The 23,894-nt window shown below is 39.8% G+C and overlaps 1 protein-coding gene across 1 annotated transcript; it reads left to right on the top strand.

The window, feature by feature from the left end:
• Nucleotides 1-496: 496 nt before the first annotated feature.
• LOC113238848 (dynein heavy chain 3, axonemal-like) lies at nucleotides 497-23,611 on the top strand (the record flags this gene model as incomplete). The annotated part of the gene is made up of 14 exons (XM_026475693.1): nucleotides 497-683; nucleotides 1,229-1,349; nucleotides 3,864-4,031; nucleotides 5,361-5,596; nucleotides 8,191-8,374; nucleotides 9,711-9,847; nucleotides 10,825-10,962; nucleotides 11,096-11,333; nucleotides 12,598-12,805; nucleotides 13,970-14,220; nucleotides 15,497-15,654; nucleotides 18,555-18,714; nucleotides 20,481-20,675; nucleotides 23,403-23,611. Coding segments are annotated over 14 exons (2,590 nt in total), but the record flags the coding sequence as incomplete, so codon positions are not given.
• Nucleotides 23,612-23,894: the final 283 nt, after the last annotated feature.

The following is a 23,894-nucleotide window of genomic DNA, read 5'->3' as shown; positions in this document are numbered from 1 at the left end:
GATAAATCTTTTATAGATTTCTCATAGATGGCGCTATGACTAAAAAGTCGTTGAAAAACCAAATACAAAGACCACTAGAGCACATAGAAAAATTCGTGAGGTTCGTTGATTCATTCCGTGGCTTAGTTGGTATAGCGTCTGGCACGGTATGCAAGTAGACGTCGGTTTGAATCCGACTGGATCGAAGGAATTTTTTCTGAGTGTTCGTTCTTTGTATTAATAATTATACGAATCTTAAACTTTACAAAACGGCTTTTACAATTAACTTAGCACACGTCCTTTCTCTCTTGTCTTCTCGTTCCAGCGACACATCTTCACTTATTCTTGATTCAAACATTCACTCAAACTACCTCACTAACCGGGCTAATGAAGCCCGTTCGGATACTACTTATGCATATCATCTTACTTCACATCACATTCGGATATCCATTCCTACCAATCAAACATAAAGAAGGATATAATTTGGTTATAATTAAGTAAGTTCATGTAATTACAGAACAAGCAAACAAATGGGTGAAGAACATGGAGCGCGAGAACAATTTGAAAGTAATAAAGCTGACTGACTCAAACTACACCCGGATATTGGAATCTGCGATTCAGTACGGGTTTCCGGTTATTTTGGAAAATATCCGTCAAACCCTGGATGCTGTACTGGAACCGGTGTTGCTCAGAAATATTTTCAGGTACTAATGACTTAACGGATTTTTTTGGTTCTGTACCAGCTAACATATTTTACAAGTGTCAAAGTCATATTACGTACCAGAAGAGCTAGCACGACAGGGCGCGACTTGCGCAAGAGTGACATAAAGCGCGAGATACTGCTATTCTCGCAAAGAGATCTCACGGTTTATGTCGCACCCTGTCGTTGTACCGGCTACTGGTGGGTTATGACCATAGATATAGAAAAAAGGGGACATTTGGTATGGGGGCGTGGTTCGTGTAGCCTTGATATGATCAAAATGATCATATTGAGGTGACACGTCTACAAACATCGCCACAGTGGCATGGCGATCGTTGTACACACAAGATCTCTCGTAAAACGTGAAAATGCCCAGTTATAGCGATACACCTTGTAATAAAAAATATGAGGAAGAATTTGTTTTTCAATCAAACCAACGTTTCGAACTCTACAAGTCCCATGGCACAGCTGACTAAATAAATAGTTTCATTTTCAATGTGTAGCAATCCTGAAAACCCAAGAAGTCGATAAACCTTGATCTTGTTTCAGATCTGGTGGCGTCGACTGCCTCAAATTCGGAGACAACATCCTAGAGTATAACTACGACTTCCGCTTCTACATCACAACTAGACTTAGCAACCCGCATTACTTACCCGAGATCGCCGTCAAAGTAAGTATAGACATCCTGGATTTATCTCGTGCTTCCGATTCAAGGATTACTTGGGTACAGCCGTTGCACATGATACTAGCTAACTTTAAACAAGAAATAGTTATTTTTGATATAAGTGCGGAAAGTTAGTCATTATTCACGAGGCTCGAGGCTTCTTGGCCCGAGCCAGAGGCGAGGGTCAAGACGCGAGACAAGTGAAAATGACAAATCCGCACGTGTATCAAACGACGTTTTTTAATACATTTGCGAAAAAACTACATTGAAAGTAAAATAAAACAGTATTTAAAAAAAACTCATTTTCTGCTAGTAAATTAAAATAATGAAATACAACCACTGCAACCATTATTTAAAAGTCTATGGAAATATAGTTCTAACGTGCTGTTTTTGTTTATTTTCTGTAATATCGGTCTGTAACCACTTTTCTTATTATGAAGTCCTGGTACTTTTGTTTAAACTTCTTTAGGAACCCGTGCACGGTAGTGAGATACAATTTATCTGTAATACATAAAACAAATATATACATAAAAATCTCGCCTATCACCCATTCAGGGGTAGGCAGAGACCTCCACTCGATACGTTCATTATATAGTATTTGTAAATAAATATAAGTTTTAATGACGAATGACTTACGTCACAAAGCACATAAATATTAAATAAATATACAACTTCTTTAGTTCTGTGCTTAAGATTTGAAACAACAGTAAATTAAAAAAAAAATGGAAGAGTAAAAAGCACTAGTGCGAAAATTCCAACTTTCGGCACGATTTGTAGTGCGAAAAATACCACGTTTTGAGCAACTGTATTAAAAATAACTTTTTCTGAAACATGCTCGGTAATGTTTACATTACTTTCAAAAAACGAACACGGAAGGTTTGTCATTTATGGACCGTGCGACTTCTTCCCGGCCAAGGCCTGCAACGTAAGTATGAAAATCCATTACTCCGCTGCTGTAAACTTTTAAATCTATCTCCCAATAATGAACTATGTAAACAGGCAATAGAAAACTCATACAGCCAACTGCCCAGTGTTCATAGTTGCGAGAATTAAAAATACCTGTACCGCTTGCTTAAAAAAGAAAGAAAATGGCGGTAACATTTAAACTAAAGCGAAAAGACAAAAGAATACGTAAACAACGTATTGTTTTGTTTTTTCGCCTTGCATCTTGCTCGCGAAAATGAGTACCAGTGACGTAACGAAAATACAGTAATAGATACACATTCAAACACATCATCAGAAGTCCAGCAGACTACTATTAATGTGCCTGGAAAAACATTAACACTTTCTGTTAGCAATTGTTCTAACGCGTCTAATAAGTATTACTTTTAATATAAATAATTATTTTTGTACTTTTTCTATTATACATCTTCCTCTCTTTAGTCTTTTATTATTTCCTCACATTGTTTGAGAAAAATACTACGCATGCCTCGGCGGAAACAGGCATTGCTCGTCCTTGTAATTTATTCTAATCCAGCAATCCGTTACTTCCCGGTCTCTGCATGTACATGTACTATTTCTTTTAAAATATTAAATTGTGGTGATTTTAAAGATTTTTTCGCGCATTCTAAAAATAGGCGGGAAAGTTTTAAGTTTAATTAATGAAAAACGCTCAAAACTTGTGAATTGTGAGTTTACTAGGCAACAACATATAAATTCCTCGAAATAACACAACCGCGTGTGGAAGCCGCGTAGACAAAAGACAAGCCAGTCTCGCCCGCGCGCCCGGTACGCTTTGTTAAGCTAAAACGTGAAAGGTAAATAAATAGAGTGTATTTTGCCATGACAGTAGCACGCGGTCTCCACGCGCCGTGATTGGATGAAATGGCGTATAGAAAGGTGTCGAATTCACGTTACCACTCACGTCTTTACAAAACCGTCAAAAACAATGACAGGTTTAGATGTGTTACCTCGTCAACCGCATTCGCCTGACACATTTCCTGAAGATTTTCAGTTGTTTCGGTCTTAACAGAATTATTTGAGAATGACTTTAAGAAAGAAGCCACCGTCAAACGACAATTAAAACTGTATTTTATATAAACAGAATTTTTTTTTAAAGGTAATTCGAAAATTACCCAAAATAAGGCAAAAGATTGTAAATCAATATGGCCAGTATAATTGATTAAATTTTTATATTTACTTTTGTTTTTGATTTACACTTTGACGCCGAACGGACTTTTTGGACAACTCAATTCATATGTAAATAAATAGGTAGCAGTAGAGGTCTTTGTGAAGGAGTCCGTCCAGGGAAGTGCCTCCTTACCTGTTTCTACCGCCAAGCAGTAATGCGACTTTTACTGCGTTCCAGTTTCACCCGGTGCAGGTGAAATTACAGGCACATGGGACTTGTCAACTAATGTCTCAGGGTGACGGGCGCAGTGGCAGCGCCACTCAGATCTTTGTGATTTAAAACTCTGAGTGGAACTGCAATTGCTACGAATAGGCGAGTCGCTTACCACCAGGTGCTCGACTTATTGGTCCTGTCACATGGTATTAAAAAAAACTACGCCTGTTTGACAGGTAACGTTACTGAACTTCATGATAACACCTCAAGGGCTCCAAGATCAGTTGTTGGGCATCGTGGTGGCCCAGGACCGACCGGAACTGGAGCTCAAGAAGAACCAACTCATTGTCGAGGGTGCTAATAATAAGAGGATGCTGAAGGAAATTGAGGATCAGATTTTGGAGGTAAAAGGGTATCACTGTTGGATATGCCTACGTTTAGAAACTTACTTAACTTTTCCTTAATAAATATAATAATAATTGTTAACGTCCCCTGTGGTTATTGTCTGGCACGCAGTTTAACAAAAAATCCCATTGAACAAAGCTAATACAAATTATTTAGTAACCTGCCCCCATTGAAACAACAGATAAGTTTGTATCGGCCTGGTCTAGTGCATTAGGATATTGGTAGTTGTACACGACACCACATTATATAAGTTCATCCCCCTTAAAAATTCGTGGAGACAGTTAAGATTTTTAGTGTATTCTATTCCTTTGTATAATATCTTAAATATGCCTTAGTGAATCTACCATCTGTAAAGCGCCCCGTAAACGATCAAATAACTTGTAAAATTTTAAGTGTTTGTCAAATTTATTGATCGTCTGCGGTTGTGTTTGATGGAAATCTAGTATGACGGCGTGTTTGACCAACATGTTTGAAGGCAAGGCAATGTTTATGGTAATGTTTTTTTGATTCCATATAGTCATCTGGTTCTATGCGCAATATTTCTTTTAACAAATTTTCGTGGGTATATTTTTCTTTTAATTTCAACCATTCCCTAGACCAACATCTATTTCTTTTTATCCTAATACTCAGTGCCAGAGTTAATGCCAGAAACGCATTGTCTGTTATTCTTACTCATTGCACAAATTACAAAGAGATATGACTCATTATGTTGTAAGTTTAGTACGTTACATACGACTGTACTTCGTGCAAGTTTGTCGAATTTGTTTGAATGTTTATTTGATCGTATGCGATATTGTTTGAAGAAAGTTTGAAGGATAAATTTAAGTCGATCACCTTTAAATACCGCCGTAAAGTTGCCTGCTTATCGGTGTTCTACAGGATATATCACGGAGAGTGTGCGATGGAATTGCATGATTTAATTCAACCTTCCTTCCGTCATCGTGGGACTAGACGTAGACAGGGGTTCCACGCCTATGTTGTGGATATTCCAAAAATTCACACGAAGCATTTCGCTTCCACATTTATGTGCCGAACGTCAAAGTAGCGGAATTCCCTGCTTGCCGACTTGTTCCCCGAACGCTATAACTTAGGCATTTTCAAGTCGAGAATGAATAGGCATTATTTAATTACGCATGCTACATTTTCGACCTCATCGTCGGTTTACATCAGGAGGTCAAAGGCGCACTTATTTATCTATAAAAAATGACACATTTTCGACGGCAAACTTGTATATACTCTATGCGAATGAGGTTAGGTTTAATTTTCTGCAAATACTTTTTGTATGAAGTACAGTTGGCAAATACACTGTTTATGCAAATTGTTCCCAGGTACTATCATCAGCGGGCAACATTCTAGAAGACGAGTCAGCGAATCGCATTTTGTCCTCATCGAAAGTTCTCTCTATAGAGATTCAGGCAAAACAAGCAGCAGCGGCCATAACTGAAATCGAAATTGACGACGCGAGATTGCAATATGTGCCTGTGTCCAAGCATGGAGCTGTGCTTTTCTTTTGTATTTCTGACTTGGGGGCAATTGACCCTATGTATCAGTATTCCTTGGTTTGGTTAGTACCGATGATGTTATTTGTTAAAAACAAATGCAAATTGAAGGGAAAGAGCTACTTATAGGCTAGGATTTATAGGCTTTCTATCGGATAGTGTCCACAGGAATAATTTAGTTCCACATTTACCATTCCTTGTTCGATCGAATATAATGTACGGAACCATTCATCTATGTCATTGATTGATACGCTACTGGTATCTGTGTTACCAGAAAACTACAATCAGAGGCTCTTCAAGCCTAGAGTGATTATTTAGCGTGGATTAATAACTCAGAGGAGTGCTAGTCTGCATACTACAGAGCGTAACTCTGAAATAGGTCAAAATCCTGTCTTATATCTAGATTGCGCTTCTATCTTCTTTCTTCTATCTATCTATCTTCTTTAATATGTCTTATATCTAGATTGCGCTGATCGATAACTTGGCCTTTATATAAATGGCCGAAGATATCAATTAATTCTTCTTTAATATAAAACATAAGTCAAAGCCAAAGAATCATTTTAAACTACCGATTTCGTACCCTCATGGTACGCTTGGACTTAGTTCTAAGGTTAATATTGTAGATATCTTCTTTCTTAATGAAATTATGTATATTTTTACGGCCATACAAAATATTTGAGTAAATATACTGTGATGCCATAGTCATGATACCAGTCTCCTTAAACTTTTCTCTGAGAGAAACCCGAGAACCTAAGCGGTACACAGAACGAATAGCTCGTTTTTGCAACACAAATACATATGGTTTGTGTATCACAGACGTGCCAGAATGTCTAACCCTCTTCCGACATTCAGGCACGTCTTAGTGCAAACAAAAGTAACAACCATGCCTTGTGAATCAGCATAAGACACACGTACCAAATTAGTATAAATAAGTAGCTCAAACAAAATATAAGACAGTCACCAACCCAGGACTCGTCTATCATTCTCCACCAAACTACCATGGCGAAGTGGTGACCACCAACATCTTTCACCTGCGCCATGGTAAAGTTTGTATATCTGCCGCTTTACCCCACATGACAATCCCCTAGGACATTATGCTATGGAAGTAACTAAAGTAGTCAGTTTATTCCTTGTAACATTATTCAAATATTGATCACGACCTAAAACTATTTTCTAAACTTTGACAAATCGACCCCTCCGACGTAAAGTATCGTATGTCGAAATTGCCAAGTTTACAGAGGAGCCTTTTAAATATTCTGAATTCACTGAAATAAGCACAACACGTGACTTTAGCATTTCTCAGTTTTTTTCGACAAAGCTCGTTACTCACATAGAGTATCATAAAATCCTAGATATCGGTTAGATGTTGTATTAGATGATCACTCTATTTGAGTAACGAGCTTTGCCGAATAAAACGGAGAACTTTAAAACGCTTCACTGTAAACTTGGCAATTTCGATATACGATACTTTACGTAGGAGGGGTCGAAATATGCGCATCAATAGATGGTACTGTGTATTACAAACCAATGTAAATATTAACGCTTGTTAATATGTATAGATAGATGGCGCTAATCCTAAACCAAATAAAATATTACCCGGTATACTTAAAAATCTTCACAATAAGCGCCATCTAGTTGATTTGTTTGTTATCACTAGAGGTTAGAGTAGCTTTGATTAATTGCAGCTCGTCAATGTAAGACAAATTGTTAAAAAAAATAGCTATTTGGAGCTCGTAGCGACATCTGGTGTATCAATAGGAAGTAAATATTTGATTATGCTGTCTTGTATCGCGATTTAGCAGTCCTATTTAATTATTGGTCTATTGGTCATAGTCAATTTTATGATACCACTATAGTGGCGCTACGGCAAAAAGAGCCCTTTAAACCCAAAACAAAAATCCGTAGCTCCGTAGGTAACCACGTTGAGGCAATAGACACTGGTTCTTACCGACTGAGCTACGGGTCAAGTTATTGAGTTGTCGAAATTATCCTTTGTTTTTGTTAAAGATTTTTTATTTTTCGGCATTATGAACCGCTAGTGACATCTAGTGAGAGATTTTAGAACCTAGTGCTGCAGTGAAGGTTCTCGATAACTTGACCTTTGACTAAGAGTTATAACTACGGTGCGGTAACTTCGGGAGAGTTATACTTAATTTCGATAAACACAATTTCGACTCGACAGTACTTCGACTACACATTAATTCGATGGAACGCTACTTCGACAAAACATGTTCGACAGGTCACTATTCCGACAGAACATGAAATCGACAAATAACTGCTTAACTAGTTATTAATTATTTTTCAGACATGTTTATGTATATGAGATATTCCGCTCAATAATGAAATGGTCCCTAACTAGTCTCTCAGTACAGCAAATATTTATATTAAATATTTCATGTTCTGTTGGAATAGCGACCGGTCGAATACGTGTATTGTCGAAGCAGTATTCTATCGGACTAGTGACCTGTCGAACATGCGTTTTGTCGAAGTAGTGTGTAATCGAAGTACTGTCGAGTCGAAATTAAGTATGACACTATCCCATCGGATCGGAAAAGTTTTTCTATGTGTTCAATCTTTGATTAATTATCATAATCAGTAATTAAGTCATAGGAGCTTGCTTTGTATATGTGTAATAATAAAATTCTATTAATTTTTCCAGGTTCATAAATCTATACAATCAAGCGATAATAAACTCGCCGAAACACGACGATCTAAGCGAGCGATTGGACGGCCTGAATGCGTACTTCACTAAAAGCATATATGACAACGTGTGCCGATCTCTGTTCGAGAAAGACAAGCTTATATTCTCTTTAGTGCTCACACTGGGTATTCTGAGGGCTAAGGTATATTATTTTGCTTTACATATATTTTAGAGCTGCGATGATTGAACTGACTTGGATGAAATTTAACTAACGACTAAGTCGTCTAGATAGTTTAACAAGTACTCTTCATCATCATCGACAGCCTGATTTAATCCATTGCTGGGTATAGGCCTCCCGGAGTTTGTGTCCTCCACCACGGTCCTGTGCTAGCCGCAACCATTGACGCCCCGCGACGCATACTCTGTCGTCGATCCACCTATCAACTGGACGCCCGACACTTCTTTTGCCCATCCTCGACCCACATCAATCAGTCGACATCTTGCTTCACTTGTCAACACCTCGCCTTGCTATGTGTCCCGCCCAATCTCATTTGAGTTCCATGATCAGAGTACCAGCATCCTGGACTTTCGTCCGTCGTTGGATCTCAATGTTTGGAACTCAGTTTACGCAGCATGGCGCGCATCATGGCCCTCTGTGCAACTCTCAACCTGTATAGTTTCCTGCGTGAGCGTCCATGTTTCTGTGGAACCTTGTCTGACTTAAGGATTTCATCTAACTTGCCAAACGCAGCCCGTCTCAGCTGGAATATTTTTGAGACAACGCCAAATGAGGAGGTCCCAACAGGAGGACCAATTTGGGAATCGAACTTTTGTAAATTTGTTCTGGTATGGATGTTCTGGGTTGCTTGTGTAGTCATAATTATACCATAACCTCATGAATTATGAATTGTTAAAAAATCACGAAGATGCGTCCGTTTAAGAAGTTAATAATACATAATTTGTCAATTAGTTCCATGAATAGTTCGGATATAAGTGACGCCATCTACTTTCTTTCACGGTTTCTACAACAACCAAAAAGCCGTTAAAACCAAAAACAAAAATCTGCAACAGGCACAAAGAGAAATTCGTAAGGTATGCTAACTCGTTCCGTAGCTTAGTTGGGAGAGACAGCCCCGGTATGGCGAAATAGACTGTGCTTTGAGTCTAGTCTGATCGAAGGAAGTTTTCTTTGCGTTTGGTAAATAATAATGACAATAATAACGTCATCAATCCATTATTCGTCGCTTTTCTGGGCAGATTCTGTGAGGAAAAGGATTAAGGTGTAGTCCACCACGCTGACTTACACATCTTAGGGACTTCCCTTATTTCCAAAAGTTCCTTCGACGTGTAAGTTTCACCACGATGCTTTCCTTCATCATAAACATCCACAGATGTATGTAACTTAAAAATTAGTGGTAGGTACATGCCGTCACCAGGATTATTTTATAAATTCGGCCTTCAAATTCAGAAGCAACCGTTCTGTCATTGGACCACCGCTTTCATGGTTTAATGATAGGCTTATTGGTATCTTTGATCAGGGTCAAATCGACGATGAGCAAGTGGTGTTCCTGCTAACGGGCGGCGTGGCGTTAGAAAATCCATACGAGAATCCCGCGCCTGCCTGGCTCTCGGAGAAATGCTGGTCCGAGGTCGTGCGCTCTTCTAATTTGAACGGGTAATTAATCTGCATGATAAACTGGCTTTCCAAGTTCTGTAAAATCACGGGCCGCGGTGCGCGAGCTCGCGTTGTACCGACGCGTACCTCACCTTTAAAAACAAGAGTAGAACTCGCAATACACACCCAAAGCGTTTCAGACCAGCACGGCCTGTGAAATCACAGGCCGCTATAATACCGTAGTAAGATAACCATATAACTTTGTACGCACACGATACGTAGAATATTATTTTATACTCCATTCGTTGCAAATTAGTTCTTTGAAACCTGATGCATTGATTGCCACTAGATGCCATCGCTAGACGAGCGTATAATGAATAGAGAGAGATGTACTACAAAAGTGACAGTCTTATTGTGCTCTTGTTTGACGTCAGCTTTATTTTCATCTCGTAGTGCATTAGATAATTTCCCGAAGTCCTCTTGTATCACTTTCCTTTATTTGTTGTACAGTTTAACGTACTGCTATGATTTTAGTTGATAACAGTTGAGCTTTGTGTTTGTTCAGGGAATTATTGCCACCTTACCTATTACCGCCAACCAGTAATGTGAGTATTAATGCGTTCCGATTTGGAAGGGTAAGGGTGCTGGTGAACTTAGAGGCCCTTGGAACTTGTCAACTTATGTCTTAGGGTGACAGATCTTTGCGATTTAAATCTCTGAGTGGCACTGCAACTGTCATGGACAGGTGTAGCTTAAAATCAGGCGCATGATTTATTCCCGTCACTTGATAATTAAAAAAAAATGCAGCACGTCTACCCATAACAGGTACAGTGCCACTCAGAGCTTTCAACCACAAATATCTGAAGGTCACTGCCACTACACACGTTATCACCCCGACACAAGGTTTTGCAAATCCTATGTGCCTATAGTTTCTTCACCAGCGCCCATCGCTATAATGCCCACATTATTGCTTGGCGGCAGAAGCATCTATGTATGGTGGAAGTATTTCTTACTTCGTAATGCTACTACATTTTCAGATTAAACGGGTTCAAAGAGTCATTTGAAAAGAATATAATGGAATGGAAGCGGTTCTACGACCTGTCCGCGCCTCAGGAGAACTCCTTCCCGGCGCCTTTCGACACCATCAAGGGCATCCCAAAGCTTATCGTTTTAAGGTACGTCACACAGTCCTAAAATAGCAACTTTTCTATTTATTTTTATATCCAATCAGTTAAATGAACTAGCTTTTGTGGCCACGTGATTGTTATGAGTCTCAATATTTAACAAACACCAATTATTCCAACCCAGATGCGTACGCCCGGACAAATTGATCGCCCTGGTTCAGCAATATGTAATCGCGGAAATGGGTCGTCAGTATGTGGAGCCTCCGCCCTTCGACCTTGAGAAGTCATATAACGACAGCAATTGCTGTTCGCCGCTCATATTCATTTTGTCTCCTGGGTCGGACCCTATGGCCGGACTGGTCAAATTCTCGATGGAGAGGAAGGTTGTCAGCTTTGAGACTATTTCGCTGGGACAAGGACAGGTGAGATAGTACATTTTCAGGTACTCATTTATAAAGTTGTATACACCTCTAGGCAAACAAGCTAATGTGACGTCATGACCGTGCATTTTTTACAGATTTACAGCCAAAAGTAAAAATAAATACGTTGTCAAGGAAAACATTATCTTACTTTGTTAATTCAAGCGGACTGCCAATCGCGATACCAGCCATTTTTGTAACTAATTTTTACATTGGCGACTTGCTCTAATTTCTGTTGATAAACAAAATCTAGATGGCGTCTATTACTTACATTTTTGAACTGTCAGTTGTTTTTTATTTTGTTTAGGATTTGTTTTTCTTTTATTGATAAGGTACATTACTGTTACAGTGTAACTTTACATTAGTCTTGTACTTATATGTCTACCTATTACAGACGTATACAGCATTTAATGTAATAAAATAATGATAAACAACAAAAAGAACAACAAAGAACTTATGAAATTACTGGGAAGATTATGGGCAGAATCAAAAATGTCTATATCTATTCAAACATTATTTTGGTTGTACGTAGAGGATAATCTAGGTAGTGGGCTGTGCAGAGCTAGGTTAGCCCGGCAATATTTTGGTTATTTTATGACGGGGGTATTTATAAGGTATGTTAATATTTATTTGGTTCAGAATATGGCAAACATTTTATTGTAGGATTGGCGCCATCTACCTAAATGTTAGCAAAATGTAATTTTTAAATTAGGTTATAACACTATTGATTACATGTGCCATCTATTGATACGCATATTTAACTGCCTCTGTGACCGAACGGTTACCATGCCGGATTGCCACGCAGAGGTCCCTGGTTCGATTCTCGGGCCGGGTGAAATATTTGTATGGCCTACATTTATTTCTCTCTCTCTCTCTGAGTTTGGGTGTAATTTGTGGTTGTCTATGTGTGTGTCCGCGACACAGGGTTTCCCTAGTGCGGGGCTATGTTGAGAGTGTGCGTTGTAATTATTATAAACTACTTCCAGGCGATCGATCAGCGCCATCTAGATGTAATACAAGATTTTGACCTTTTTCACATTTACGGTCTGTAGTATGGCGATTAGCAGTCCACTTATAATTACCATAAAATACACACAGGTTTTTTCGTAAGACCATTAGGAATAAGAACCACACGCAAAATAGGCGCTTTGACGCCGTATTGCGGACACCAGCCTTTACACAAAGTAGCAAGTACCAAGTAAGAATAAGAACTTGGGGTTTCCCGAGAACTACTTACACACCGAAAAATAATTCTTCAATGCATCAGGGTCCAATAGCAGCGAACATGATATCGACTGCGATCGTGACGGGCGGCTGGGTGGTGCTGCAGAACTGCCACGTGATGGACTCGTGGATGGGCGAGCTGGAGCGCATCTGCGCGGAAGTCATCGTGCCGCAAGCCACCCACACGCATTTCCGCATCTGGTTGACATCCTATCCTTCCAAAGCTTTTCCTGTCACTGTACTGCAGAATGGTAAACACTTTTTCGGCTTTCTTACATTTGAATAGGCACGATGCGATGTAAAATTTGCGAATGTCTGTTTGACCGAGAGTTTTTAATAGCTTACAAATATAGAAATATATAGCGAGTCTCCTTTTTAGCGCTGATCGTCTGACGCTGCTCTGTAATGTGGCAACATGGTAGTTTAGGACTTCTCAATAGCATTTGCTATAGTCCAAGTTTCTGTAGGTGTACTTGCCGTGTTTTTACTTTTATGTCCAAGCAGACCTTGCTTGTTTTTTTTTTTGGATAACTTGCCCAGCAGTAGACTATACCAAAATATGTTGCCAAACATGTCATAAATGTTCTTGCATAATTTTGGGGCTACTTTCGTAACTCAGAGAATTTAGTGACAAAATAGTATATGCTGAATTTCGATAAGTACGGCTCAAAATTATGGACCCTTATAAGCTAGTCCATATATGTGATGGGACGCGATGGTGCAGCAGCAATATTAAAATGTGGTAAGCTCGTGTAAAAGGGGACATTCATTATCTTGCATTGCGGTCCGCCTTGTTGATTATGGATGTACTCGCAGCCTGCAAGCATTGCAGGATTGCAATGCTGCAATGCGTCCTGCGACACTATACTAATACGCAGGATAGTGTGTGAGCAGTCTCCTGCCTGCGCGGCAGACTGTCATGCAGGTAGTGAATGGGCCTTTTAAGCTAGTCACAAATCTTCCTTAAACAAAGTTAACAAAGTAAGGACAGAAAGGAGAGTAAATAATGCTGAGTAAAAAACTAACTACTACATTAGAACCATTACTAACCTAAGACCGCAGATTGGGAACAGTTTCATGGTTTGCACGTACATTGCGCGCATTGGATACATCCAACACAAGACACAATGAACGCGCAAACCTCGAACACCTCGCTGAAGGCCAATTTGTGGCCTAAGAGTGTTTCGGCAACCAACCAACGACGCCAAGAGCGAATAGAAACGGTTAGGTAGGGATAAGTAGAAATGAAATTGCACTCATCCCAACCAGTGTCGGTGTGGTAGGGAAGAATGGAAAAAATCCACAAACATCCATTACACCACAGGGGACAGCTAGTGGGGACTAGTGGAATAGGCCGTTTATAAATGGTCAATAATAAAATGTGAAGCAATCATGAAAATTAATTTGTTTTCCAGGTGTAAAAATGACAAACGAAGCACCAAAAGGCTTAAAGAATAATATCAACAGATCATATATATCAGATCCGATCTGTGACCCTGAGTTCTACATCTCCTGTCCACGCACAGAGGAATGGCGAAGGTTACTTTTTGCGCTGTGTTTCTTCCATGCCATTGTGCAGGAGAGAAAGGCGTTTGGGCCACTGGGTTGGAATATTCAGTACGAGTTCAACGAAAGCGACTTGAGAATCTGCATTATGCAATTGCAGGTAATATTTTAGGTGGAACATACAAACTTGGATTGAAACTGTTTAGTAGAAGCAACTAAGGCGATTTTGCCAAGGTCAAATAGAGGACGTTCCTAAGAAGGGCCAAATTAAGACTACTCTTGATCGAGGAACGTGTATGAAAGCATTGATGCGTGTTGATGAGGAAGAAATGTGTCGGGATCATAGCAAGTGAAAAGCTTGCAGCGACAGTGGTTACTCCTATGGGGACAGGTCGTGTAGTGTATGGAACATAGTTTCCCAAAGTGATCTCTACCGCTCCCCTGTGCGCTGAAGTTCTAGGTAGGGGTCTCGGAAGCAATTGATGTTGTCCAGGACATGCTACCGCAATTTTAATTTATATTTTTCTCTTGTAGTCTTTTTTGTGTTAGGTTAATATCATCACGAGCTATCTTTTAAAATATTTAAAATGTTATTGAGCAACTGTCATCAAATGTCATAATTATCACAGATAAACATTTTTTTTTGTGACAGGTCTTTAACATACATATTGCAAATCACAAGTAACAAAAAATCAGTCTTTAGTAATATTTGAATATATTAACTGCCTCCGTGGCCGAACGGTTACCATACCGGACTGCCACGCAGAGGTCCCCGGGTTCGATTCCCGGGCCGGGAGAAATATTTGTATGGCCTACATTTATTTCTCTCGTGAGTTTGGGTGTAATTTGTGGTTGTCTGTGTCCATGGCACCCGCGACACAGGGTTTCCCTAGTGCGGGGCTATGTTGAGTGTGTGCGTTATTATTTGAAAATCTATCGATTGCTATTTCTTTTCTTAATACTCGCTTTGTTAGTGGGGGTTTGTTAACTGTAATTTATATACATTAATATGCACTATAAGCTAGTAAGTACCTGGGTATCTGGTGGGAATAAAAATATAATTATTTATTTATTGACCCCCTTCATCCGGTGAGAATAGAAAGTAATAGTAATAATTAAGTAAAATAAAACTGATCCACCGGGAAATCTGTTTTAGGAGATAAGCAGCTTCATTTTGTGAAACTGCGTCATTTCCGAGTCGAGGCGTATAATATTGCGGATGGGCTACCCGATCGGATCGATTTCAATTTGAATTAAAATCAGGGCCCAGGTGGGAATAACCCTTTGGCATTTCGATACGTGAGTGACCAAGCATTAAGCTTCACGTTCACCACAAGCCGGTGGTTATAAATCGTCGAAATTTCGCAGCTGACAAATAATCACCCACAAAAATAGTTTTTGAATTTTTTATCTTGATCCACACGTTTCTTCTACAGATGTTCTTAACTGAGTACTCGGAGACACCGTTGGATGCCCTGAATTACCTCGCAGGCGAATGCAACTACGGCGGAAGAGTCACTGATGACAAGGACAGAAGATTAATTCTGTCTCTTCTTTCAATTTACTATAACGAGGAAGTTACTACTAATCCAGAGTGAGTTTACCGATAATAATAATAATAATAACACACACACTCAACATAGCCCCGCACTAGGAAAACCCTGTGTCGCGGGTGCCATGGACACACACATACACAACCACAAATTACACCCAAACTCACGAGAGAAATAAATGTAGGTCATACAAATATTTCTCCCGGCCCGGGAATCGAACCTGGGACCTCTGCGTGGCAGTCCGGCGTGGTAACCGTTCGGCCACCGAGGCAGTTTAAAATACCATAACCGATATATCGACTGTGAACTGGCAATCGGTACTATCTAAATTTTGACAACTGTACAGGATGAAGAAAAAAATTGTTTGCGTCATTTATGTAGCATCTGGTTCATTAAATAAAAATGCGTAGTTTTTAAATATTTTTATTACACATGTATGTATGTACACTACGTATTTTTATTTAATAAACCAGATGCTATATAAATGATCTTTTCTTTACAGGTAAAATTTGTCCAAATTGCGATAGCACCAGTTGCCAGTTCACAGTCGATATGGAAATGCTCTATTCATCAATCGTTGGTATGACATTAGTTTTGAGAATTTATGCTATGGTATTTATTGTGGTAACTCAACGGAACGAGCTTCTCAATGGACAAGTCTACTGTTAATTTTTTTTATGATATCAAATAACGAAACAAGTTTTGCGCCTGGTGGTAAGCGACACGCCTGTCCATAACAGTTGCAGCGCCCAGAGTTTAAAATCACAAAGATATGAGAGGCACTTTCATTCCGCTAGTCATCCTGTGACATGGTTGACAAGTCCACGTGCCTGTGATTTTACCAGCACCCTTGCCCTTCCAAACCGAAACGCAGTAATGCTGACATTACTGCTTAGCGGCAGAAATAGGTAAGGTGGCAGTACTTCCCTGGACGAACTATTGGAATCTTCTTCCTGTCCTTATTTCACGCTAGATGGGGTCGGCACAACATGTATTTTTCTTCCATTCTCCCCTATCAGCCGTCATTTTTATACTCACACCTTTCTTATCCATGTCATCTTTCACACAATCCATCCATCTTTCCTTTCCCCTTATATCCTTCCACATTCATACCTGGCACTTTTCTCGTCACATAACATTGTTCCCTCCGCAAGACATGCCTTACCACGCTAACCTATTACTCCTTATCTTTTCCGTCACTGGCGCCACTTTCAAACGTTGCCTGATGTGTTCATTCCTTATCTTAACCTTTCTCGTCACTCCACACATCCATCTCAATATTCGCATTTCCGCTACATGCACCGTTCGTTCATCCTCTCTTTTCATCGCCTAACATTCTGACCCATACGACATGACAGGTCTAATGACGATCTTGAATATTTTCCCCATTAGCTTACCAACTATTGGAATATTATACATATATACTATTGGAATATCATATATACTATTGGAATATGTCCATAAACTGCGTGCAATGAAATGCTGTGGTGTCTTCGTGTGCCCTCTAGTGATTTTATACATACATTTACTTTTAAGTTTTGAGTTCGTTTTTGTAACGTATCTATATTTATGAATGTTCGCGGTACCTCTCGCTATAACTGTGAGCTATTGCCAGCAGTGGGACCGTAACGGGTTCATGATCATTCAAAGTAAATTCTACTCATCATCAACAACACATTCCGATACCTCCAATAAACACTACGCCAATTTATTTTTTGGTCATGTGTTTTATTTTTCTAAACAGCCATATTTATTTACTAATTTGTCAAAATAACAATAAAGAAACGAAAACCAAAATGAAAACGGAACGGGTCCAAATAACGTAGGGTCGTATTCCAGAACTCTAGTCAATTCTCAAGTCAGGACTTGAGTATGATTTAAAGCACTAGAAGTCATACTCAAGTCCTTGCTATTAGGGTCGTATTTCCAGGGCTTCAAATCATACTCAAGTCCTGACTTGAGCATTGACTAGAGTTCTGGAATACGACCCGTAGTGTTCATTGGAGGCAGTGTTGCCATGTGCACCGTAATTACGATAAATGCACCGTACTACCGTACAAATTTGCCACCTACCGTTGACACACGACAACGGTGATAAAATCTACTGTAATCTGCAGGAGCTGGATTTTTTGTAGTAAAGCATATTAAAGGAGGAGCGAGATCGATGTATGCGGTTCAATTAATAATAACCCGCCCCCTTTAAGGAAATCTTTTGATGCAGCAATCTATCCATATGACGCATATGCAAATATTCGTCAATTTTAAGCCTGACGAGGAAATGTTGAAAAGATTAAATAAAAACATTATATACGTATTTGATAAATTTTTATTTTATAAATAGGATCAGATTTAGTAAAATTTTTAGTAAGGTATTCCTCTCCTCATTTTTGTAAATGTTCGCATTTTATTTTTTCTTTTCTCTTATTATAATTCTAATTTTCCTTACTTAATTATAAAATAAAGCAAGGTAAAAAACTCCCATAAAAGTTTATTACAAAGTTAAGTTACTTTTAAAAGTATATATTTTACCATAATTACACTGGTTTTTTCCTGGCTCAATGCCACAATCACCGCAATTTCCTAGGATCTACCATATTTTACGAGCGGAACCACCGTTGACCAGATTTTGGACATAGCAACACTGATTGGAGGTTTCGATGTATACGTCCCACTGCTGGGCACAGGTCTCCTCTCAGGCGAGGGTTTAGGCCATAGACCGTCACGCTGGCCCAATGCGGGTTGGCGGGGACTTCACACGTGTTCCGAGGGCTGTCCGACGCTTTCCTTGCGAAATTAAATTTCGCACATAAATTCCGAGAAACGCAATAGGTGCGCGCCCGGATTCGAACCCACGACCTCTGCTTGAAAGGCAGTAGGTCAAACTATTTAGCTACCACGGCGTTTTCTACTCATTATGACAAATTTCAATGTGCCTTTATAGCTATTCCTTCTCGCCGAGCGGCAACTACAAAATGCCGCCAAGCATGGACTACAACTCCGTGCTGGAGCACATTCGGGCGTTTCCTATGATCGCCAAGCCAGAAGTTTTCGGACTGCACGAGAATGCTGATATCACTAAGGATAATAAAGAAGCTGGTGCTGTTAGTATAACTTACATATTGTGCTCTTCATAAAATGACGAAATTGGACACGTAACGTGTTCCGAAAAAATACAAGATTAAAAAAAATATATATTGAATTGATATTCAATTATTTTTCATGTGAAATTACTCCACTAGTTTGTTATAATTATTCATATAAAGATCGAAAAAAAAATTCCTTCATATAGAAAGACACGACAACAAGCACATAGAAAAATTCGTGAGGTCCGCAGAGCTGGTTCGTTCCGTGGCTTAGTTGGTATAGTGTCAGGCACGGTATGCTAGAAGACGTCAGTTCGAATCCGGCCGGATTGAAGGATTTTTTTCTGAGTGTTCGATCTTTGTATTCTTAATTAATATTAAAAAAAATTTGTTAAAAAAAAAAATTTAAAAGGATGTGAACCAAACCATTAAATTCATAAAGGTATGTTTTGCCTCGAAAATGTGTGGTTTTTTTAACGCCTTAATATAATTTAAGGTCATACAAAAGTGCTGTTACACAATAAGTAGAAGAATTTTTGAATGACAAAGAAATAATCTTTATGTGTTACTTCCTACAATATTATGTAGGTTCATCATTGACCGTCAATCTAAGATCGCATTATTAATATATTTTTATTTTACATATCGCCGCCTTACGTTCTCAAACTCGTATCTTAATATAATAAGAAATTTAAAATAAATAGAAAGTTTTGGCATCTTCTAAATAATCGTCACTCTCTATAAGATACGAGTTTGAGAAAGTACGGCATCGATATTATATTTTAAATAATGAAATATTTTTGTAATGTCTGTTCTTTCAATCCGACTTTAAAAAAGGAGGTTTTTCAATTCGACTGTTTATTTGTGTGCGACGCGATTACTCAGATTTGTGAAGCGATTTTGATGATTCTTTTTTTTTGTCGCATAAAGGGTACCCCAGTAATGGTCGCGCTCTTTCCGGTAACCGATTTCAATTAAACTTGGCAAATAGATGTAATTCCATGAAGTTTTGGGGTTGGTTTTTTTAACATAAAAGTTACAATCAGTGGCGGATTTGCCCTAAGGCCCAGTAGGCCCGGATCTAAAAATCGTGACAAAAAATTCACTGGTGATAACAAGAAATGACCTAAATATTCTAAAGGCTCACACACATTATGGCGAACCGCACTGCGCCGCATCGTATAACAATAATCTTCCTAAATCACTTTCGTGCATTTTATGTATAAAAGATAGATATTTTACATATCTATAATGTAATGTATAATCACTAAATCTACTACGTCTGTCTGTCTGTTTCGGGATAAGCGATCTCAAAAACAACTTGCACGGATGTAGTCAGTACATGACCTGGGGCCTAGGGCGGCCAAGATTGCAAATCCGCCTGGTTACAATTACAAAGTTTTTAGCTACACCCTGATAGGGGTACATGAATTTTATGTGGCACTGACATGTTTGCTGTTAAAAATATGTCAAAAATTTTATTCAATTCAATTGTTTATTTATTTAGGCATTAATCCCATAACATTACATTGTACATTACACGGACTTCAGACTTTTTTGTCATGCTTATTATTGTAGGTACTTTTGTGTTTGATTTTTTTTCTTTTTGAGGTCTTAACTTTTACCATAAGTTAGATATTTGAAAATGAAAATGTGGACAACTGCAATTGGCGCTGACTAGCTTTACCTAAAAACATTGAATGTAAATTGTTATTAATAGCTGTTGTTGTTCCGTATAAAATAAAAGAAAATAACAAAATACTGAACACGGCCCCGCACCGCAGCTGCTGTTCGGCACGCTGCTGACGCAGACGGCCATCATCGCGGGCGGCGGCGGCGCGGAGGGCGGCGAGGGCGGCGGGGTGGTGGAGCTCACCAGCGACCTGCTGCAGCGCATGCCGCGCGACTACGACATCTACGAGGTGTCCCTCAAGTACCCCGTCGAGTACTACAACAGCATGAACACGGTGCTCAAGCAGGTACGTCGCTACTGCATTTTAGTGTGCTGTAGAGCTCTTTCATAGTGATAGAGTTGGTGTCGTCCAGGGAAGTACTGCCACCTTACCTATTTCTTTTTGTTTATAATATGTGACGGGACGAACAAGTCGTGCGCCTGATGGTAAGCGACACGCCTATCCATAACAGTTGCAGTGCCACTCAGAGCTTTAAATTTTTTTACGAATTTTTTAAATTTTTTAAACGAAGATTAGGAATTTTTCATCTGCTCCCTCTTAAATGAATTTGAGACTTATGACGACGACTGTCAATCAGTTCGTCCAGAGAAGTACTGCCACATTAACTATTTTTGCTACCAAGCTGGTGCTGGTAAAATTACAGGCACATGGGCCTTGTCAACTTATGTCTCAGGGTGACGGGCACAGTGGCTGTGCCCCTCAGATCTTTGCGATTTAAAGCTCTGAGTGGCACTGCAACTGTTATGGACAGGCTTGTAGCTTACCATCAGGTGCTAGACTTGTTCGTCTCGTCACGTGATATTATAAAAAAATATATTTAAGCCTTTTATTTATTAGGTTGGCCATGCGGTATTTAAAACAAAAAAATATGAAACATTAATCAATTGTATTATGGTCAAGGTGATCTACAATCTTATGCCATCTTTCGCGTAATAACAGAATTCTCCTTTGATAAAAATTCCTGTCTTATGGAATACAGTTTGACCTTTTTTTTTGACGGGGGGAAATCTTTATGGATACCCCTGAGCCCAGGGAGACTCAGGGGTTATGTGGGGACTCTCCCTCCAGACTGGAGGGCCTACCCCACTAAAACCCCCCCGGGTTTCCCTCTCGCCGGTTGAGTCGGCGCCGTGGGATCAGTGAACATTCACCACGACGCCGCCCGGCCGCCCTAGCTTACGCCAGGGCTCCCGCGCCAACGGAGGGGCGAGTCGGTTGTCCTCCGACCCGCCCCCCAGACGAGTGAGGCCGTGCAATGCAGGCTCCGGAGTCCCTGTCCAGAGCCCGCTGGTCTCACTAGGGGATCAGGCGAGCAGCGAACTGCCTTCGCCTTCTCCCCGTAATACAGTTTGACCTACCGCCTCTCAACCATTTTTTTTTATGTCACCAAGTGACGGGACGTTTTAGTCGTGCGTCTGGCGGTAAACGACACGCCTATCCATAACAGTTGCAGTGCCACTCAGAGCTTTAAATCGCAAAAATCTTATGGCCACTGCCACTGCGCCAGTCACCTTGAGACATAAGTTGACAAGTCCCATGTGCCTGTCATTTAACCAACACCCTTACCTTTAAAAACCGGAACGGTCACATTACTGCTTGCCGGCAGAAATAGGTAAGGTGGCAGTACTTCCTTGGACGAGCTCTTTACTGTTACCGAAATTTAATTTGAAATTCAAAGAATTTTGTTATAATTGCGTTATTGGTCCATTACCGTGGTAAGAAAACGTGATTCTGGTATTGAAATCATTATAGGGAAGACAACGCTTTCGATCGATAAAGCATTCCTAATATTTGTCGCGAGAGGGATACGCCTTCACCTTTATGATTGACATTTTGATAGAGCCAATACCCAATCTGCCATTGAATCTATTAATAAGGATCTTCTTGTGGTGAAGTCTTGGGCTGATGCGTTTGGTTTGCTTGTAAACCCTAGGAAATCACAGGCAATAATTGTAGGTAGCAACAGACTTTACTGCAGGTTGGACATTAATAATCTCTCCAAGATCTCGTATGATGGAGTGTCTTGCATATGCTGAAAACACAAAGAACCTCGGTCTGATAATCGACCGTACACTGTCCTGGACACCACAGGTAAATGAGGTTGGTCGACGCATGCACTTTTCCTATCATTCTCTCAAGCGGCTTCAATTCTTCTTACCGTTCAACGCCAAGGTTATGCTTGCTCAGTCCCTACTACTCCCTCTTCTCGACTATGCCGATGTTTGTTATTTGGATGTTACTGAGGAGCTGCTTAACAAACTAGAGCGCCTACAAAATCTGGCAATCCGTTTCATATTCGGTTTACGTAAATATGACCATATCTCTGCATTTCGGACTAAATTGAAATGGCTCCCAATCCGACTTCGCCGAGATATGCACGTTCTTTGTCTTCTTTATAAAATTTTAAATTACCCCCAGCTTCCTCATTATCTGTGTTCCCGTTTTTCCCCCTTATCCCCCAATTTCCGCCCAAAACGTACCTGTGACACTAGAACACTTTTATATCCCCAATCCAACTCCAAATTCTTTCACAATTCTTTTACCGTAAGTGCAGCTCGTATGTGGAATAAACTACCTGCTAACATTCGTGACAGTCCATCGGTGGCATCTTTCAAACACAAATTAAGAGAGCACTTCCTGTCGAACGCGTTAGATAGTTTATAGGTAACATATTTGTAAACAAATAATCTGTTATTATAATACATATTCTGCTTATGTATGTATTTATGTATATAAAGATCATGTATGTGTGTATGTCTGTCGTATGTATATTATTATCATTTATACTTTATTCACATTTAAATTTTAATTTTGTTGTACAATAATTAGTCCCGCAGACTTCATTTTTGCACCACGGCTAGGGTTGGCTGGAAGAGATCTCTTATAGAGATAAGCTCACCTTTGTATATGTCCATTGTAACGTGTGTTTCATGTGTCTTTTCTTTGTACAATAAAGAATATTATACATTGATGTGCGCCAAACTAGTAACGACTGGTATCCCTTGATCCCAGGAACTAATCCGTTTCAACCGGCTAATCAGCGTTGTGCGAAGAACGCTCCACGGCGTGCACCTCGCAGCCCAGGGACTGGCCATCATGAGCGCGGAACTGGAGGGTTGCAACAATGCCTTCGCTAAAGGCATCGTGCCTGCCGCATGGATGTCCAAGTCTTACCCCTCTATGAAACCTTTGGGGTCTTATTTCGCTGATTTGCTATCCAGGTAAGTGGTTTTATAGTTTTCTTTTCGTTTAGCGATGATCCCAGTGGCACAAGGGTTTCCACTGTGGGCGCTGGAGTCTCGGAAAAACCAACTTTTTTAAATTGATTCTGCTCTGTATGGTCTGGTAGTGCCCCCACTACGGGGAGTTTTATTGACACTAGGTTGTCTATATTATTTTTCGTAGAGGGACATTCCCATTGCGAGTTGTATTTATCAAAAATGGACTGATAATGAGTCTCACCCGTCATTACATGTTGGAAATTGCCTCACTTGCTGTTGTTTA

The sequence above is a fragment of the Hyposmocoma kahamanoa genome, unplaced genomic scaffold, assembly GCF_003589595.1.
Source record: "Hyposmocoma kahamanoa isolate Upper Pololo Valley unplaced genomic scaffold, ASM358959v1 98528, whole genome shotgun sequence".
In the NCBI taxonomy this organism is placed as follows: Eukaryota; Metazoa; Arthropoda; class Insecta; order Lepidoptera; family Cosmopterigidae; genus Hyposmocoma; species Hyposmocoma kahamanoa.
Note: the sequence above shows the minus strand (reverse complement) of the source record. Positions and strands in the feature narration are given on the sequence as shown.